We start from the raw sequence: 20,145 nt of genomic DNA on the forward strand, positions 1-20,145 counted from the left end.
TCTGAGTGGGTGGGCAGGGCGAGGAAAAGAAGTGAAGAAATGTAGGCAGGTGCATCACCCACAGCACTGGATTTTGCTATTGCTCCTATCTGATAGCACAAACATTCAGTGCAGATTCCAGCAAGGTTTTCTGTTAGAGGGAGCAATGATATTGTCCTCAGGAGAGCTGATGCAGATGTAACATTAGATTTCTGTTAACCATGGTTAACAAAGTCAGAGCCATTCTCAGGACGAATGCTCCTTCCTCTCACCGTTCCCTCTTGGGAGCAGATCCCACCCTCCCTTGGCTTCACTGCCGTTTAAGGAAATGTCAAAAATGTCCACAGCAATTAATGCTAGCCAGGGGTCCCATCTAAGTGGGAACCGGACCATCGTTTAAAGTGGACTTCAGATCTTGTTTTAAAGCAGGGGAACTTCAGACCAATGAACCAAATCTGGCCTTGCTGAGGTCCTAATCTGGCCCTCCAGGGTTCCCCAGATGACCACTCCACTTCCCCTGAGTGCTTATCATTGGGTAGTTTTCCAGCTTTTGCTTGCGCTCCACCTCATCCTGGTCATTTGAAATGCTTCTCCTAAGGCTGAGTTACTGGCAGTAACCGCCGTAAGCTAAAATATGCTAGTATTTCGGCCCAACCATTTTGCATTTTGCTCTGCTCACCAATGGAATGTGGCCGCTGAGAGCTTATCTGGAAATGAATTTGGCCCTCGGGCTGAGAGAGGCTTCCCGCCCCTGGTTTAAGGAGAACACTGGTTAATATTAACTGCAGTTAAGGTTGGATGGAAAACTTTGCTCCCCAGAGGGGAGGAGGAGGGAGATGGGGAGTGTGCATTCCTAAGGCTGATTCCTGATTTGTTAGCCACAATTGACAGGAAGTCAAGTTTACATCTGCACCGGCCCAGAAGCCCCTTGCCTGAGCTTTCAAGAAATGTTGGCATTGGGTTAGTTTGTTTGTTTGTTTTGCGGAGTCCACGTGGTTGCACCTTTCCTTTAAAATGCATACAATCTGTCTGTCTGCCCGTCTTTTCATTTTTAGTAAAGATCTGTTAGTCTAGAGGCAACAAGTTGTTCAGGTTGAGAAGCCAGGACACAGGCAGCAGCTTTCTAAGTGGACTGAAGGCAAGTCCTAACCGAGTCAGGAATCAGACAATTTGAGAGCAGCTCAGTCTGCTCTCAGGCTACAAATTACTCAGTCTGAGAAGCTAAGAAGAGTCTGTAAAAGAAACCCTATTGGTAGGGATGTAAGAGAATTTAGTTTTGATTTGTTTTTAACTTACATTTGCCCTGTTCACAACCCCAAATATGAATAGGAGCACAGTTTTGAGAAAAAAATTGCACATTCCCAAGCTTGCGTTTGCAAAATGCATACTTTAGAAAAATGCACACATTTTTTTAAAATACACATTTTCATGCTTTAATCTATGGGGGAAAGTGCACATTTGGGTGCACACATTAAAAAATGTGCATTTTCCTAATTTGAATGTTGATTGTTTTCCAAAAATGTTAATATGTAATGGTTTTATACTATGTTTTATATTGTATTTGTAAGGTTTCAATATTTGTAAACTATTCAGAGAGTTTTGGCTGTTGGGTGATATAGAAATGTAATCAATCAATGAATGAATAAATGGAAACGGATCGCCATTGAAAATAGGAGCGAGGCAATCTGAGCTTCCAGGTGAAGCTTGGCAATCCTTGGCGAGCTGAATGCCACTGATTCGCCTGTCCCTTGGATCCCTTGAACCTTACTGAGGTGATGGCTGCCGTACGAGTTCTTGGCCCCCTCTGCAGTTGTGGCGCTAGAGGGCAGCAGGGGAAGATTAGCAGCTCGTTCTTCTGGCAGGTCGCTGCAGTGGCTCCCTGAGCAGGGCGCCTTCTTCCCACGACCGGGATCTTCTGTTCAAGACTCCTGGGCTGGATCTACATGGCAGCTTTAAAGCACTTTGTAACAGTTTTGACAACTGTTGGGGCCCAGGACACAGAGCTCCATGGACAGTTGTCAAAACCGTTATGTAGTGCTTTAAAGCCGTCGTGTAGATCTGGCCCTGGTGTCCAATTTTCCACAGGCCCAATTCTCATGGCGACTTTTATTTATTTATTTTACATTTATATACCGCCCCATAGCCGAAGCTCTCTGGGCGGTTTACAAAAGTTAAACAGTAAACATTAAAAGTATACAAAATTTAAAAACAACAATATAAAAACAACAGTATCCATTTAAAAACAAAAGTTCTGGGGGTCCATTAAAACTTAGCGTTGTTAAATGGTGTTAAATGCCTGGGAAAAGAGAAAAGTCTTGACCTGGCACCTAAAAGATAACAGTGTCGGTGCCAGGCGAGCCTCATCGGGGAGATCATTTCACAGTCGGGGGGCCACCACTGAAAAGGCCCCTCTCCCTTGTTGCCATCCTCCGAGCTTCCCTTGGAGTAGGCACTCGGAGGAGGACCTTAGATGTTGAGCGCAGTGTACGGGTAGGTTCATGTCGGAGAGGTGGAACATCAGGTATTGTGGTCCCAAGCCATGTAGAGCTTTATAGGTTAAAACCAATGTAACAACAGACTTTTGATTAAGAATACTTTTAACCTCTACAATACCGTGTGTGTGTGTGTGAGAGAGAGAGAGAGAGAGAGAGAGAGAGAGAGAGAGTAAAGAAGATTTTGGTTGTGGGTGATGAACAAAAGCTTCGAAGCTTCAAATAATAACCAAAGCCATCATGTTCCTTTTAAAATGCTTAACCACCGTGGCTTAGCATGTATTCTGTACATGGTCAGTAGTGAACACTAATGTCTGCTCTGAAACAGGTGACTATCTGTTTTTGGCTGCAAACCATGCCCTGCACATAATTCCAGGTTCATAGGCATGCACAGCACATTTCATTAGGGTATGCACCCAGGGATTTCTTTTTAAAGGTGAACATTTATTGAATACTCAGTCATAAAGAACAGTATTTTTATTCATGTATTTATTCAACACTTTAGACACTGATGTCCTGCTCCCAGCAGAGCGACTCCTTTTTATTTGTGCTGCCAGGACCAATGGTGCTCTCACGAAGGTAGCAGTTCTTCGGCGTGGCAGCAGAGTAGCTGGAAGGCAGCCGGAGGGCCATTCACGCTGCGTCTGGATCCCCCTCTGGATCCCCACTCAGTGCCCCCCTCAATTCAGTGCTTATTGTTTGAGTCATTAGGTTGTGCCTTGTCACACCTGGCATACCCCTTGCGTAAGCCTATGCCCAGGGTGCTGGCTGCTCACTTATTCCTGACGTAGCTCTTTCCTTGCATGTCTGGAGCTTAATTTGGAGGGGATTCATGTTGTATAGACTCCTCTTTCTTAATGATGATTGCCCTTTGAAGACCATGAATAATTTTACCAGAAATGGGGGCAGTGCTAACCAGCATTGTAATGCCAGACCATTTCAAGAAATATATAGCTTAAGAGAAAAATTGTCAGCCCATACTATAACTTTCCAAATGCCTGCTAATAATTTATTGTGCGTGCCAGTAGGCTGTGACTTCTGCTCCCATGCAATTGTGGAATGTTACAAACTTTACAAACGTCTGGCTCACTAGGGATACATCACTACGTGTAGCTGTCACCTAATTTAGATGCCTACGCCATCTGTACAAACAATAGAAAAGCATTTGTATAACAAATATCCAAAGGAAATTGGAAGCTAAAAGAATGTCATCCACCAAATATTACATCAGAATTAAAACAATAAATTATGCTGGTCCCGTAACTCAACAGATTAATTCCAAAAATTCTTAGCCTCAGTAACATGTCATCTTCAGTGATGTAAGTGGATTATATGCCAGGGTTCCCCCTCCCCACTCCAGAACTTTCACAATCTAAGCGCAGTCATTGTTGGACCCAGTTTCTGTTGAGGGTGGTACAAGGCAAATGCAAATGGAGAGCAAAGCTCTCTAAAGGGAGTTAATAGCTAATAGCAGAGTCCTGTCCGGGGAACTTTTATAGTCTGACCAGTTCTGACTTACTGTGATTCAGAGGGTCCCTTGTGATGTGGCTGTGGGCTCCTTGCAGTGCCCCTCCTTTAGACAGAGTTAGGCAGTGGTACACATATTCCTTTGGTCTCAAGTCCAGGACCCACTGCAGGCTTGACCTAAGTCCTGGCACTGATTTTAACAAAGGCAAAAGTATTTTGCCAGAACTTTATAATATTTAGTTGGAGTTTTAGTTGTCTGTACCTGCCCATCTTTACCCCAGTCCTCTTTTTAAGATGAAAAAGAGTAACATACAGGGACAATTTGAATTTATTTGTCTATTTTTTTTTAGAGTTTTGGCCTCTCTTCTGATTTTCTGTTTTACTCCTTTCTGCTTCACTCTGATTTGGCCAAGTCCCACCATCACAAAAACAAGTAGCAAACAAAAATGAAATGCCAAAGACTGATAGAACTAAGGTATGATCGTTTATTGACAGACTAGAGCAGATTATTATTATTATTATTATTATTATTATTATTATTATTATTATTATTTTAATTTGTATCCTGCCTTTTGCCCAAAACTGGGCCTCAAGGCAGCCTTACAAAATTTAAAACATATACATTTTAACACCTATGAAAAGAAATATACAAAAGTTTTTTTTTAATTAATTACAAAATTAAACATTAAACATTTAAAAGATACGACAATTTTACAAGTCCTTAACATAGACGGAGGCCCAAATTATTCTCCAAAGGCCTGCTGGAACAAAGAAGTTTTTGCCTGTCTCCAAAAGCACATCAAGGAGGGAGCCGGTCTAACTTCCAGAGTATAGCTTCCAGAGTTCCAGAGCACTGGAGAAGCCACCGGGAAGGCCCTCTCCCATGTTCCCACCAGGCATGTCTCAAAGCTGTTGATTATCTTTGCAAAATCATGGAAAACGAGTGAGGTGCCGGACGACTGGAGGAGGGCTAACGTTGTCCCTATCTTCAAAAAGGGCAAAAAGGAGGAACCTGGTGTAAAGGAAGCACGCCCCAGCAAAGCTGGCTTTTCCACTGGATTTTGCACAGATCCCAAGAACACACGCACACAGCTCCCAGTTTGGAGGGTTAAGCCCAAATTTATTCAGGATAAGGGTAGGAAATACAAGATTAGCATTCAACTGATAAAACATGCGGATACAATAAGAACCCAGTCTAAGCAAACTAAGGGCCTTCCTAGACGAGGCCTTAGCGCGCCTTCTGTCCCGGCTTCCCTGCTGTGCGTCCAGATGACGCACAGGGGAATCCGGAGACAGGCTGCGCTGAGGCCTTCTCCAACGCGCCATAAGCGAATTCGCTTATGGCGCGCCTTTTCCCCAGCTCCGGCCTGAGGCCGGAGCTGGGGAAGGTCTAGGGACTTCCGTGGCTTTTTGCGGCTAATCGCTTACTCACGAGTAGCCACAAAAAGCCGCGGACTGGCCACAGCGCTGAGCGCTGTGCCCATCGGCCGGGGAGATCCCGGGAGGGAAAAGGAGGGGAGACGACACAGGACACACACACACACACACACACGGAGGGAAAAGGAGGGGAGATGACACAGGACACACACACACACACACACGGAGGGAAAAGGAGGGGAGACGACACAGGACACACACACACACGCACGGAGGGAAAAGGAGGGGAGATGACACAGGACACACGCACGGAGGGAAAAGGAGGGGAGATGACACAGGACACACGCACGGAGGGAAAAGGAGGGGAGATGACACAGGACACACACACACACGCACGGAGGGAAAAGGAGGGGAGATGACACAGGACACACACACACACGCACGGAGGGAAAAGGAGGGGAGATGACACAGGACACACGCACGGAGGGAAAAGGAGGGGAGATGACACAGGACACACGCACGGAGGGAAAAGGAGGGGAGATGACACAGGACACACACACACACGCACGGAGGGAAAAGGAGGGGAGATGACACAGGACACACGCACGGAGGGAAAAGGAGGGGAGATGACACAGGACACACACACACACGCACGGAGGGAAAAGGAGGGGAGATGACACAGGACACACACACGGAGGGAAAAGGAGGGGAGACGACACACGGGACATGGAGGGAGAGAAAGATCAGGAAGGGATCAGGAGCGGATGGGGGGGGTTAACTAATAAAAAACCCTTACCTTCTCCGCAGTCTTCGGGCGCACGTGGCCCCTTTAAACTTTTTAAAAAATGGCCGGCGCTGCAGGGCTTCCGTCGTCCCTGCGCGTTGTGCGTCTAGGAGGCTGGGCGGCGCGCGTTAAAGTTTGCACGCCGTCGCCCCGCCTCCCTGCCGGCTTATCCCGGCAGGTCTAGCAAGGCCCTAAATAACTAAGTTGCAAACTATACTTCACCCAGCCATGTGGTCATCCAGCTCAGAACAAAAACCCCTTTTCAAAAGCATATCCTTTATAGATACTTTCCCCTGCTCCTTCCCCCCTCCCTTGCGAAGATCTTTCACACCTTCCCTGAGATGTTAATTTTCGCTCAAGGCCGATTGGCCTTCCCCCAAGCGGTTCCAGGATGTGCCAGAACGCCCACATGCAGCTGGCGCTTATCTGTTCCGCTCCTAAAAATCATAACAATAAAACATTTTAACATTTTAAAACAGCCATTCTTTGTATGATTTAACCCCATCCTTACACATGGGAACTACAGACCAGTCAGTCTGACATCCATCCCTGAGAAATTTTTGGAGCAGATTATAAAGAAGTCAATCTGTAATCACCTTGAAAACAATGCAGTGATTACTAGAAGCCAACATGGATTTGTCAGGAACAAATCCTGTCAGACTAATTTGATCTCATTTTTGAATCGGGTAACCTCTCTTGTGGACTGTAGGAATGCTGTGGATGTCATATATCTTGACTTCAGCAAAGCTTTTGACAAAGTGCCCCATGATATTCTGATTAACAAACTAGCTAAAAGTGGGCTAGATGGAACAGCTATTAGGTGGATCCCCAGTTGGCTACGGAATCGGACTCAAAGAGTGCTTATCAATGGTGCCTTCTCAAACTGGGGGGAGTTAACGAGTGGGGTACCGCAGGGATCAGTCCTGGGCCCAGTGCTCTTCAACATTTTTATTAATGATTTGGGTGCAGGGAACACTTATCAAATTTGCAGATGACACAAAATTGGGTGGGATAGCTAATACCCTGGAAGACAGAAACAAACTTCAAAGTGATCTTGATAGACTGGAGTGCTGGGCTGAAAACAACAGAATGAAATTTAATAGGGATAAATGCCAAGTTCTACATTTAGGGAATAGAAACCAAATGCACAGTTACAAGATGGGGGATACTTGGCTCAGCAATACTACAAACGAGAACGATCTTGCAATTGTTGTAGAGCCAACAGTGTGATATGGCTGCAAGAAAGGCAAATGCTATTTGGGGCTGCATTAATAGAAGTATAGCTTCCAATTCCCGTGAGGTACTGGTTCCTCTGTATTCAGCCCTGGTTAGGCCTCATCTAGAGTATTGCATCCAGTTCTGGGCACCACACTTCAAGAAGGTCGTAGACAAGCTGGAGCATGTTCAGAGGAGGGCAACCAGGATGATCAGGGGTCTGGAAACAAAGCCCTATGAAGAGAGACTGAAACAGCTGGGCATGTTTAGCCTGGAGAAGAGAAGATTGATGGGAGACATGATAGCACTCCTCAAATAATTAAAAGGTGGTCACACAGAGGAGGGCCAGGATCTCTTCTCGATCATCCCAGAGTGCAAGACACGGAATAACGGGCTCAAGTTACAGGAAGCCAGATTCCGGCTGGATGTCAGAAAAACTTCCTGACTGTTAGAGCAGTATGACAGTGGAACCAGTTACCTAGGGGGGTTGTGGGCTCTCCCGCACTAGAGGCATTCAAGAAGCAGCTGGACAACCATCAGGTATGCTTTAGGGTGGATTCCTGTATTGAGCAGGGGGTTGGACTCGAAGGCCTTATAGGCCTCTTCCAATTCTACTATTCTATCATTCTATGATATAACCTGGACCCAAGCCATGTAGGGTTCTATAGGTCATAACCAGCACTTTGCATTGTGCCCAGAAACAGACTGGAAGCCAGTGGTGCAGTTTTAACAGGAGACTTGTGTGCTCCCTTTAAGTAGCCCCGATCAACAATCTGGCTGCAGCTCTTTGAACCAGCTGGAGTTTCCGAACACTCTTCAAATGCAGCCCCACATAGAGTGCGTTACAGTAATCCAATCGGGATGTAACTAAGGCATGTGTCACCATGGCCAGGTCCGACATCTCTAGGAATGGGCACAGCTGGCGCACGAGCTTTAACTGTGCAAATGCACATGCTTTATGTTGCAGAGTTAGAGTGAGAAATGATCAATTAATTATTCATTAACATAGAAAACTCGTCTAACTCAATGTATCTGGTAGAGGCATTAATTCACTTTAAAGATTAGCTGCAGAGCTAACATGATTATGTTCAGATTTTTAAAAGAAAAGAAAAAACTTCAGTGAACTATGTGTGCATTCTTTCCTACTTTACCTGCAATGGCATGGCAGCGTCAATGCTGTTTCCAGTAATTTTTGAAGGAATTGAATCATGTGGACACAACTGGGAATCAAGCAATACTGACATGATCAGGCCCCTTCAGATATGACTAATAGTAGACTGGGTTCATTCACATTACAGCAACTGTTAAGCTGTTGTTTATATTGTATGTCCTGTCCTAGTGGTGCTGAAATTGAGAAAAAAAAAACATTTTAATGCCATTTATTGCTGCTCCTATCTTGCTGGAGTGATATGCCGTCATAATATTAAGCAATTCTGGATTGCGCTTTTAACTGATCATGTTCCATTAAGGTTCTACATGTGGCAAATTGCTCCAGCAAGATGGCAGCAGCACTTGGAAGGGGAAAAGCATTTCCTCTATACACTCTTCTTGTGTAGGATTGTCTGTAGCCACTGCTTTTCTAACAACCAAAAGAAACAAATTTTGAAGAAACTGAGTGTCATGTTTTTCAAAACCTCCTGCCTTCTTAGGAGACAATAAAGAGGTCTGCCATGTAATGCACAAAGCTTTATTTAAGCAATAAACATCTCTTTCCACCTAAAGAGAGTCTAATCTCTTGGAACTTTCCCCTAGGCAAAACTATGCAAACTAAGCAGAATGGAAAGCTTTTTCCCAAGACGCGTTAACTTCAGAGAGACTAGTTCTGAGGCGGCTTCTGACACGATGTGAGCCGGGCCAACTTCCTCTTGCCTTCCTTTTGCTCCGCCCATTTTAGTCTGCGGCATACCCTAAGATCAGCTAACCTGTCCGTGCTCTCTCTTTCGGAAGAATGTTGGCTTCCCACTGACTGTGTATTATTGCCCTTGATGAGATAAGCTCTGTAGAGGGTTCACTCCCAGCCGGTGAAGAGCCCGTGAGAGCTTTCTCCCCCACTGGTACAGGCTGGCTTGTTTCCGGCAGCTCTACTTCAGAGTCTGATTCTGACTGATCACCTGAAACACCTTCTTCCAAAACAGGGGGAGCAGGACTAGACATGACACTGAGAAAAGGGGGAAAATAATGCTCAGTGTGTATTAAGCAAGGTGTCATGGTCAGATCTGCGGTTTTGTCTTTTGAATTATTTTGTTGGATTAGGTCCATGAAACTGATATGGAAGGGAAGCTAAACTGTTGTGGTGGTGAAAAGTTAGAACGCGGGCTACTGCCAGGGTTACTCTTCAGTAGGGGATTTGTGGTGATCCAATAGCTTTGTATTGTCATCTGTATCTTATAATTCTGGTGGTGCAGACAATTGTCTTGAACAATTGGGCATCAGGAAAAATACAAGTGGTTGAATGTGCAATGAATGTACAAGCTATTTGGAGACTAAAACGGTGGATGGATGAAGTAGTTAGTTTGGAGGTTTAACAACAGCTGTGGAATGTTCATTCAGCTGCACATCTAAATAAATAGGCATCCCTTTGAAACGCCCCTTTCTCCTCCTACGAGCTTGTGTTTGCAATCATAAGAGCAAGCAGCGCAGTTCTCTCCATGCTGGCAGTGGGGGTGGGCGTGGGGAGTATGGTTTCCTGGCTCTGAACTTGGAGCCTATGTCCCCCAGACACTTTCTCTATAGGATTGCTCCCTCCGTGAACATGTAATTTGGTTCTGGAATAGATTTTGTATTCTTGTGTTTAAGTGACAATGACACTCATATTAACACCTGAATATCAATTAAGAAGAATGCTTAAAAAAATAGCAACAACTTCAAGACAGAACAGAGTTTCTGGAGAGAATACTCAGCTTAGGTCCAAAATAAAATGTTCGTTAAAAACTCGAGAGAGTTTTACACCCCTGCTTCTTCTGAGTTAAGGCTCTGAATATAAGATCAAAAAAGTTACTAGCCCAGTCAATATTTAAGTAGCCTATATGCCCACACATGTGTATGTTACTAATTTCTGATATATTGACATACTAAAAGTTTGTTGTTGTTTTGTTTAAAGAGGAACTACTTCCTTTCCAGATTGCAATGATTTCTCTGCCTGATTGCTTGGTGATGGAGGCAATTTCTAAGTGCCAAAGATAACTAGCAAGTGGCTATTTAAAAGCATGGTATAAACTGTAGTAGTTTTGAGGTGAATTACTGCTGCTAAAGTTGCTTTTTTAACATTTAGCTTTTGATATATATTTTTAGCCATTGTGAAGGACAAAACTTGACCTGCCGTGCCTGTGAGTCAGGGGAGTCTGGCCAAACCCTGATGACCACAACTGTTGCTCCAGAAGATGAGGTGACACGTGAATACTCTTGCAGCAAAATGATGGATCTTGCCTTCTTAATGGATGGCTCCAATAAGCTTTCTGAGAACGACTTTGAGCAGCTGAAAGCTTTCATAATTGGCATGATGGAAAAACTCCACATCTCCCAAAAAAGAATTCGCCTTTCAATCCTGGAATACCGCACTGGTTCGCACATTTACCTCGGCCTCAAGGATATTAAAAAACCATCTCAAATGAGGAGTATTGTCCAAAATATAAAATACCCTGGTGGAGATGTTGCCTCTGCAACTGAAGTACTTAAATATGTTGTATTCCATGTGTTTGGGAAGGCTCCACGGACAAATGCCGCCAGAATTGCTGTGTTACTTACAGCTAGCAAGGATCCGAAGAGAATTCAAACAATCTTCCCACTTTTGAAAAAGAAGAAAATTATTGTAATACCAGTTGGACTTGGACCACACATAAGCATTGAGCAAATTGAACTAATTGAAAGTCAGTCACCCGAGAATAAGGCCTTCATAATGGACAGTGTGCTTCAGCTAAGAGAACATAGGGATGAAATAATTGATTACTTCTGTGGTCTTGTGCCTGAAGTAAGTGCTATATTATCTACAACAAAAAACCCTATTACAGCTCTTCCCAGCATCGCTGCAGTGACGGTACCTGGAGTAGGCCGGGGGTTAACGGAAGCCGCCCCATCAATTTTTATTAACAAGACCATTGACATTATTTTTTTGATTGAAGGGTCTGACAAAGTTGGCAAGGAGAATTTCAGTTTGGTGAAAGAGTTCATTGCCCGCACAATCAGAGAAATGGATATAGGAGAAAAAACCATTCAAATTACAATCATACAATATTCGTTCACAATCACTGTGGAGTATTCCTTCAGTGCAAGGCAGTCAAAGGAAGCCCTGATTAAGAAAGTTAGGGAGATTAAATATCGTGGAGGGAATGCCACCAACACTGGCAGGGCTCTCAACTTTGTCTCTGAACATTCTTTTACCACAAGTAGTAGAGGAAGAGGGCAAGTGCCAAACTTTGTGTACATGGTGACTGCAAATCCTGCCACAGATACCATCATTCGACAGTCCAGTGATATCAACCTTATTCCCATTGGTATAACTCCTAATGTGAACATCCAAGAACTCAAACTGTTAAGCGAGCCACATACTCCAATAATCCTAGAAGGGTATAAGAAACTCATTCAAGAAGGACCAGACTTGGTACTACAAATGTGTTGCTCAAAGGAAGGTAATGTCTTCCTTTTATACTTGAGGCTAAGAAAGGAATACTTTTCAAACCTTGTTGCATATGCTTGAGAACACTTTTTAAAATTTGAAAATGTTTCCTCCTGCCAAGAGTCTGGATCCACTGGATTGCACCCTCCCTAAAACACAACATGTTGACGTTTGGGCTGGAGATGCAGAGATAGGGTGTGATACTATAGTACCATTATTGCCGTACTATTATTTTCTGTCCCACTGTTGTTTCTGGTCAAACAGGTTTATTTGGCTAGTTTTTATAGTACTTTTAAAAAAAACTGCAAAACCTGTTTGACCTGAGACCATAGCAGGGCAAAGGAAATATCTTTCTAAGCCTTGTACATTTAGAGGACTGGTCTTCAAACGGATGTCTGGGAAATCCTGGGGTTGCTGGGAGGTTTAATAGAGAAGCTTATTCAGTGAGAAGAACTGTAATAGCAGAAAGCTTCCCAAAAAGGCAGCTTGCCAGCAACACTGAATCATTCTCTGCAATGCTCTCCTACAGAGGAAATTGGACATATTCTCTATTGATACAAGCTGACAGCAAGGCTGCAAACCTGAACTGGGTGTGGACCCTAAAACTGTTCTGCGATGCTCAGCAGTTCTGTGGGAGTTGTACAGGGATCCATTGCCAAGCAAGCTGACATAAAAAGGGGGTTTCTACATTTGAAAACTCATTTAAAAATAATTAGAATGCTTTATTTATTTATTTATTTATTTCTGTATCATCCAATACCCAAAGCTTTCTGGGTGATTTGCAGAAGTTAAAACCCTAAAATACAACATGATGAAACATAATCTGGGGGTCCACAAGTTCCCCACCCTTACCCAAAAGAAAAAAAATGTTCTAACCTTCTTGTGTCTGACTGTGAAGACATATGATTATTTGGTGGTTGCTTAGTATAAAAATCATAAAAGAATTGCAAGCTTTTTTTTTAAAATAATTCTCAGGAGCCTGCAGCAAACCAATGGATGTGATATTTCTTCTGGATGGGACATCAAATGTTAAAGCATCTCAGTTTGAGGAAATGAAACATTTTGTAAAAGAATTTATTGAACACGCCGATGTTGGTGAGTCCCACATCTTCAATGCTATCATTTTAGAAGTTTGGATCCACATCCATTCTGTTCATCAGGAGGCCTTGATTTTGATTTTGCAAATGAGTGAAGGGATGTGTGTTTAACAAGAAGTTGTCAATATTCTACAGCAAGGTAACCCAAATTCTACATCAGGAAAAACTGGATCCTCCTACTATTATGCAAATTGAGCAAATTTGCATGGTTTTTTTTATTTGTTCCTCCTGGCCATATTGAGTGAGTTAAAATGGAGAACAAAAGCACAGCTGGAATTCTGAGGTTATGTGATTCATAGGGACCTGGTTCTCACATACTGGTGGCAAAGCCTGGGTTAATTAACCCATGATTTGCTGGGTTGCATGCCATCGCCATTTGGAATATGCAACCTCCAATCTGAGGTTATTCTGTGACACGAAATCCCAGACAATATGGGTTAATCATGGGTTAAACAACCCACAGTTAACCTACGATTAGTTTCAGTTAACTGTGGCCTGTTTAACTCACAATTGACCCATAGGGTCAGATTTTGCACATCACCAAATAACCTCCAATTGGGCCATTCAGAAATTGCATATTCAGAATGGTTGCAGCATGCACTGCAGCAAACTGTGGATTAATTAGGATGCCACTTTTTAATTCTCCCTTGTGGGGAGGAAAACTTCTGTTGAAAGGTAAGTAGCATCGCTGAGACAGAGGTGCAAGCCCTCTCTGTTCCTTATTTTACATTTTTTCCTCCTTTGTTGGGAGATTTTCACATGGGGAGCATTCAGATCTGCCCCCCCCCCAACACACACACACCTGCATCCTGAAGTGGTATGGTGTATTCTGCTGATACCTTATTCCTGCTCATTCTGCATGTGTCTAGCAGGGGCTATCATACATATAACACATTTTCTGGTAGGTGGATGCATTGGCAATCTTATCCAATATCAGCAGTAAAGAGTACACTGGATAAAGTTACCAAAGCAAGTTTCTTCTTAATAGGAGATCTAAGATATTCTAAGGCGTGTATGTTATAACTTAGTATACTTTTGAGACAAGTGCCTTCTCTAAAGAAACTGGCATTTCTATCTACTTGAAATTACTTAAGTGCCTTGTTATAGATGTGATCCTGCAATGATTAGTGAGCTCCCTATCATAATTCACAATAGGGTTGTTGAGTTACAGTCCCAACAGTATCAACAGGTAAAAATTCACCCTTATTTCGAGGTTTTGAAGCAGCTGCCCCAGGTCATTTTGCTACGTCACGCAGAACAGCACCTGCCTGCCCCAATAAACAAATTATGCTTTACACCTATGGCAGAAAACTCCACAACCATCTCTTCACCACTCCATTACCGGAAAATTGGAATAATAATTACTAATAACTAAACATAACTTTTTGTGACACCAAAAATCTATTTTCTGAGGTGGCCACCTCACTCTGACTAATGGGATTTGTTCCTTTGGTAAACAGCAGCTAAAGGGTTAAAAGGCATATGTATATTGCAAAGGGGACTTTTTCATTTCCTGCAGAAACTAAAGGCTTACAGCAACTAGCAATTCAACAGCTACAAAGATGGCAGAACATGGATCCTTAACTATGCCAACTTTGCAGACTGTGTTGGTGCAGAAAATAGCAATTAACTTCTATTCAAACTTGGTTTGAATTATAAAAATATTAAAAGTAATTGGATTGAAGTCAGGGCTCATTATTCATTTCAGAATTATGAACCTAATAGATGTGACTTATGAAACAACTAATTCTGGGTGCTTCCGGATGGAGGGCTCCTAGCATTATGTAGTCATTAAAAGACATTGTGCAGCTGTTCCATCTTTTTCTGCTAACAGATTTTCTGTGTTAAGGGAAAAGATGGAAGAAGTGGTAAGAAAACATGGGAGGGTCACAAGTAGAAGATGTCATTGTCTAGACCCCTTGCGCGCGCCCCCCTAAACTTCTGTGAATGAGACAGGGCAATCCATGAAAACTTAATCTGGAAGTACTCTTTGAGTTTCATCAACTTCACAAAATCAGGCATGTTTAAGTCCCAGTGCTTTAACCTTTTGATGCTTATTCCTTTATAAATCATGTAGCTTTTTTCCAGGCCATACTACAACTCAAGTGGCAGTTCTTCAGTATGGAGAAGTGAATACTTTGGAAATTTCATGGAATGTCCCCCAAGAAAAAGTGTATCTTTTGTCTATGGTGAGCTCAATTCATCAACGAGAGCAAGGCCCTTGCAAACTAGGTATGTGGTTGTTCAATCTCTAGTGAGGGTGGGTTCTAAGAAGATTTACTGGGCTGGCTATACATGTATTTGCTTATATATTTGATGCATCCCTTCCCTTCCACTCTCATAGCTCAAGGTGACTTACAAGATGTAGTTAGAAATGTAACATTTTTTTAAAAAAAATCATTACTTTCTAAAATTCATCTAGCTGCAGTCAAAATACTCAGAGCTGCAAATTTTAGTAAGATTATAGAATATGATGTTTCCAGCTATAACAGTGGTCACTAAACGTTGGTGTAAAATTGGCATCTGATCCCTTTCCTAGCAAAAGCTATGACAGCAAAGTGATGTTACTATATCCAACACGAAACATGACCATGGTGGCAGCTGCTGCCCCAGCATCCATGGTGGTACTAACAATTCCCATCAGTGATGGATCAGCATTCCACAACAATAACTTCCTGACTGTTAGAGCAGTACGACAATGGAACCAGTGATCTAGGGAGGTTGTGGGCTCTCCCACACTAGAGGCCTTCAAGAGGCAGCTGGACAACCATCTGTCAGGGATGCTTTAGGGTGGATTCCTGCATTGAGCAGGGGGTTGGACTCGATGGCCTTGTAGGCCCCTTCCAACTCTGCTATTCTATGATCCTATGAACAGCATTCCCTACAATATATATGCGTGGAAGGAACCAATCCACACACAGCAGCAGAGAAATTATTATTATTATTATTTATTGCATTTTTATACCGCCCAATAGCCGAAGCTTCCTGGGCAGTTCACAAAAACTAAAACAATTCAAAGTGTAAAACAAACAGTATAAAAACATGAGATAAAATACACATTAAATGAATTAAATCACACCATACATGATTAAAACATCCTGAAAACACTCTAAAATTTCACTGGATAGGCCTGCTGGAATAGATCAGTCTTTATTGCTTTTTTAAATTCTAAAAGACTGTCTAGTTGACGAATCTCCTCCGGCAGGCCATTCCACAGTCTGGGAGCAGCAGAAGAGAAGGTCCTCTGGGTAACAGTTGTTAATCTAGTTTTTGCTAGCTGAAGTAGATTCTTCCCAGAGGACCTGAGTGTGCAGGGCAGAAATGTCCCCAGGATGTCATTCTGCCCACTATGTGTACACAACACACACATGACAGCACCCTTGTGATGGGTGTCTGAAATGGGCATATCCGTCAAGCTTGATCTCATTCAGGTTTTCAGTTTTCCACTACTAGGTTTGTACCATCCTGATCCTATGTGACGTTCTTCCCGCCTCCCTGCCACACCAAAATTGTTATGTATTTTTCTGTGCATTTTTTTAAAAATGTAAAAATTTCCATCGGTGGAAGCAGTGTTTGAATTGTGGCTTTTCTAAAATATTATTAAATTACATTGCCTGGGACTAAACTGCCCCACGCACAAGCAGAAAGCACTTTCACACACAGGAGGAAGAGCTGCTCATTTTGCTTTCTGGCTGCAGCTCTAGTGCCAAATTTAATCCCACTTGAGATGACCTCCTCAAACCTTCAGGAGCCGCAGGGAGGGGAGGGTCAGAAACGACAGCGAGAGGAGCATTGGTAAGGTCCCCGTGCATGTGTGGAACACCATGCCTGGCTCTTTGGATTCCGCCCGTAATGTTTTTGGACTGGAAATTACAGTCTGTCTGGCAGCAGCCTAGCATCAGGGCCCCACAGGAGCAAAGGACTATCCAGATTTTAGGATCTTTGGCCTATTTTGTGCTGTAGAGAGTTTATTACTGCTTAAAAATGAGAAATGAAACCTGACTTCCATAGTTCGCTGGAGGATTGGCCATGATTGCTTTCTCAGCCTGGAGAAATTAATAATAATAATAATAATAATAATAATAATAATAATAACCAAACAGATGGTTGAGAAGACCGTGACAGTTTATTTGTGAGAGGAATAGCCTCTTTCATATAGATAAATTACATAAGTCCTTCTATACAATGCATGTAGTAAGTAACACGAATACCACATGATCCTGCCTTATGCTGGTTCAGATCATTGGGTCCATTTGCCTGCTCTGGGTAGTATTGGAGCTCCAGGGTTTTTGGTGGAGGTCTTTCCCAGCCCTGCTGCCTGGGCCTTTTGACTGGAGATGCCAAAGATTAAATCCTGGATCTTCTGCATGCAATGGACGTGGACTATGAGCCCCACTCCCAAAGCTAGAGGAAACATGATGGCCCCATAGGAAGGACGTGGTGAGGAAGTTATGCATAATAGTTGGGAATCATTTAATTAATGTTCATTTGAAACCCCTGGGGCTGGTACAGATGTAAAATTAGCTGGCCCTTAGCTAGGGTTAAGGGATTTAGAATGGGATACAGAATTTTGCGCTCCCTACAGCCCCTTGCCTGTCATGTAAATTTGACTTCCTTGTACCTTATTATTATTATTATTATTATTATTATTATTATTATTATTATTATTATTTATATAGCACCATCAATGTACATGGTGCTCTCTTGGTACAGTATTAAGTCTGAGTGATATTAACCAAGGTTCATGTATAAAATGGCCTTTAGAATCCAACTATTTCATTATACAGATGGAACTTGTTTGTTTGTTCATTGGTTTGTATATTAGGGGACAGCAAATGGCTTTTCTTATTAGTTTCTGTTGACTGAATTGTAATTCCCTTTACAGTAAAGGGAAACCCTTTCTTTCAGCAGCCTTAAAAGGGACTTTCACTTAGGTTTTGCAGTATATGAGCTTTTTATATTTAATTGGTTTATTAATTAATTTGTAGTTAAATGCTGACAGTTAACTAATATATCTTGAATCATTTGAAAGCCATCGTGAAGGGATAATGAATCCATAGTAAGTAACCTTGAATCTGCATCCATGGTTCCAACTTGGCCACCAGGTGAGGGCTCAAAATACTTTGGCACCTGAGAAAGAAAATCTCATCCCCTCTTTCCTTGGAATAGTAATATAATAGTCAATTTAAAAAACAAAGAAATGTTTCACTCTTTAACAATGCCCAAAATGTGCCAGGTGACTGTGTTCACATGTCCAATATGTCAACTTTTTTATATCAGTGCAGTTGTAATTGTGTATCACAGATCTAGGCCTTCTTGTCAGGCATCTGTTACTCTATCATATGTAGGGAATAGTAAGTTGCTTCTTTTGATTTCATCCTGAGAAAGCATTCCATAAGTGTGGGTGAAGAAAGGTCTTTGGGGACTCATGCTTCCTTGGTCAAAGCCATTAAGAAGGTGTTACTAGAACTGTGGAGACCTTTTTAAAATGATGATTCATGAGGTTAAGACAGGAATCTCAGCTTTGTTGAATTCCCCTGCCTCTGGTAATCATGCAACATCCTAAAGCGATTTAACATTTTATCCCTCATTTCAAAGGAAACACACACACACACACAGAGAGAGAGAGAGAGAGAGAGAGAGAGAGAGCGCTTCATATCCATATTAAACAGCATTGGGGACAAGATAATACCCTCTAGCATCCCACAGTGCATACGCCAGGGGCCAACATACACTCGATGGCCTTATAGGCCCCTTCCAACACTACAATTCTATGATAAAAAAAAGTAAAAAACAACAACACTCAACAACAATGTGGGGGGAGAGGAACAGGGCTGTTCCTATCTCTGCAGCTGTACAGATACAGATAATAAAAAGAAATGGGGGGGGGGGGAGGAACGGGCAGCCAGAGGGAGGACATGAGGAGAGGTGGTTCATCCTGCATCCCTGCACACTCTCATCGCATCCTCCCTCTGGCTGCCCATTCCTCCCCCCCATTTCTTTTTATTTTTATTATCTGTATCTGCGCAGCTGCAGAGATACAGATAATAAAATAAAATACAGATAATAAAATAAAAAGGGGGAAGGAACAGCCCTGTTCCTCTCCCCCCACATTGTTGTTGTGTGTTGTTGTTTTTTACTTTTTTTATCATAGAATAGTAGTGTTGGAAGGGGCCTATAAGGCCATCGAGTCCAACCCCCTGCTCAATGCAGGAATCCACCCTAAAGCATCCCTGACAGATGGTTGTCCAGCTGCCTCTTGAAGGCCTCTAGTGTGGGAGAGCCCACCACCTCCCTAGGTAACTGATTCCATTGTCGCACTGCTCTAACAGTCAGGACGTTTTTCCTGATGTCCAGCTGGAATCTGGCTTCCTTTAACTTGAGCCCGTTATTCCGTGTCCTGCACTCTGGGAGGATGGAGAAGAGATCCTGGCCCTCCTCTGTGTGACAACCTTTTAAGAATTTGAAGAGTGCTATCATGTCTCCCCTCAACCTTCTCTTCTCCAGGCTAAACATGCCCAGTTCTTTCAGTCTCTCCTCATAGGGCCTCAGGTGTGAGTGAGAATGTCTTTTGTCTGTTTCTTTCCACTGGATGTCACTGTAGCCCTATTAAAATGTTTTACTTTAAAGGGTCATTAAAAATATGTTTCAATATTTCTTTCCATTCTTCTCCCAGCACTGAACCTAAATGACTTAATTATGCTTCAATACTGGAAGATAATGTCTCAAAATGATAAAGAATAGCACTATTAAAATTTGATTTGTAGAGGATAATTTCCCATGCATACCATGATTCATTGGTGACTCTTGCTGCTCTACTTCTGGGTTTTAAATATATACATTTTTAATTTTCAGGGGAAGCAATCGACTTCACAGTTCAGCATGCCATTTCTGAACTCAATGGAGGAAGGCCCAACGCATCCAAAATAGCAGTGGTTGTTATATCAGACACATCGGAAGACTCTGTGAACACAGCTGCATATTTTGCAAGAGTCAATAGTAAATATCTTATTCTGTTCTTATAGTATGATGGTATTTTACAAAGTAACTCTCTATCTATCTATCTATCTATCTATCTATCTATCTATCTATCGTATATACATAAGCAGCCACCTTGCTGCT

The 20,145-nt window shown here is 42.7% G+C and overlaps 1 protein-coding gene across 2 annotated transcripts in view; it reads left to right on the plus strand.

The window, feature by feature from the left end:
- The window catches only part of VWF (von Willebrand factor), a 250,378-nt gene that overhangs the window by 105,638 nt on the left and 124,595 nt on the right, over positions 1-20,145 (plus strand). For both annotated transcript variants that reach the window (XM_063134384.1, XM_063134386.1), the window contains exons 28-31: positions 10,606-11,939; positions 12,902-13,021; positions 15,112-15,255; positions 19,879-20,022. In XM_063134384.1, coding sequence (XP_062990454.1) covers positions 10,606-11,939; positions 12,902-13,021; positions 15,112-15,255; positions 19,879-20,022 — 1,742 coding nt within the window. The remainder of the gene's footprint in view (positions 1-10,605; positions 11,940-12,901; positions 13,022-15,111; positions 15,256-19,878; positions 20,023-20,145) is intronic.

Source organism: Elgaria multicarinata, chromosome 9 (genome assembly GCF_023053635.1).
Source record: "Elgaria multicarinata webbii isolate HBS135686 ecotype San Diego chromosome 9, rElgMul1.1.pri, whole genome shotgun sequence".
In the NCBI taxonomy this organism is placed as follows: Eukaryota; Metazoa; Chordata; class Lepidosauria; order Squamata; family Anguidae; genus Elgaria; species Elgaria multicarinata.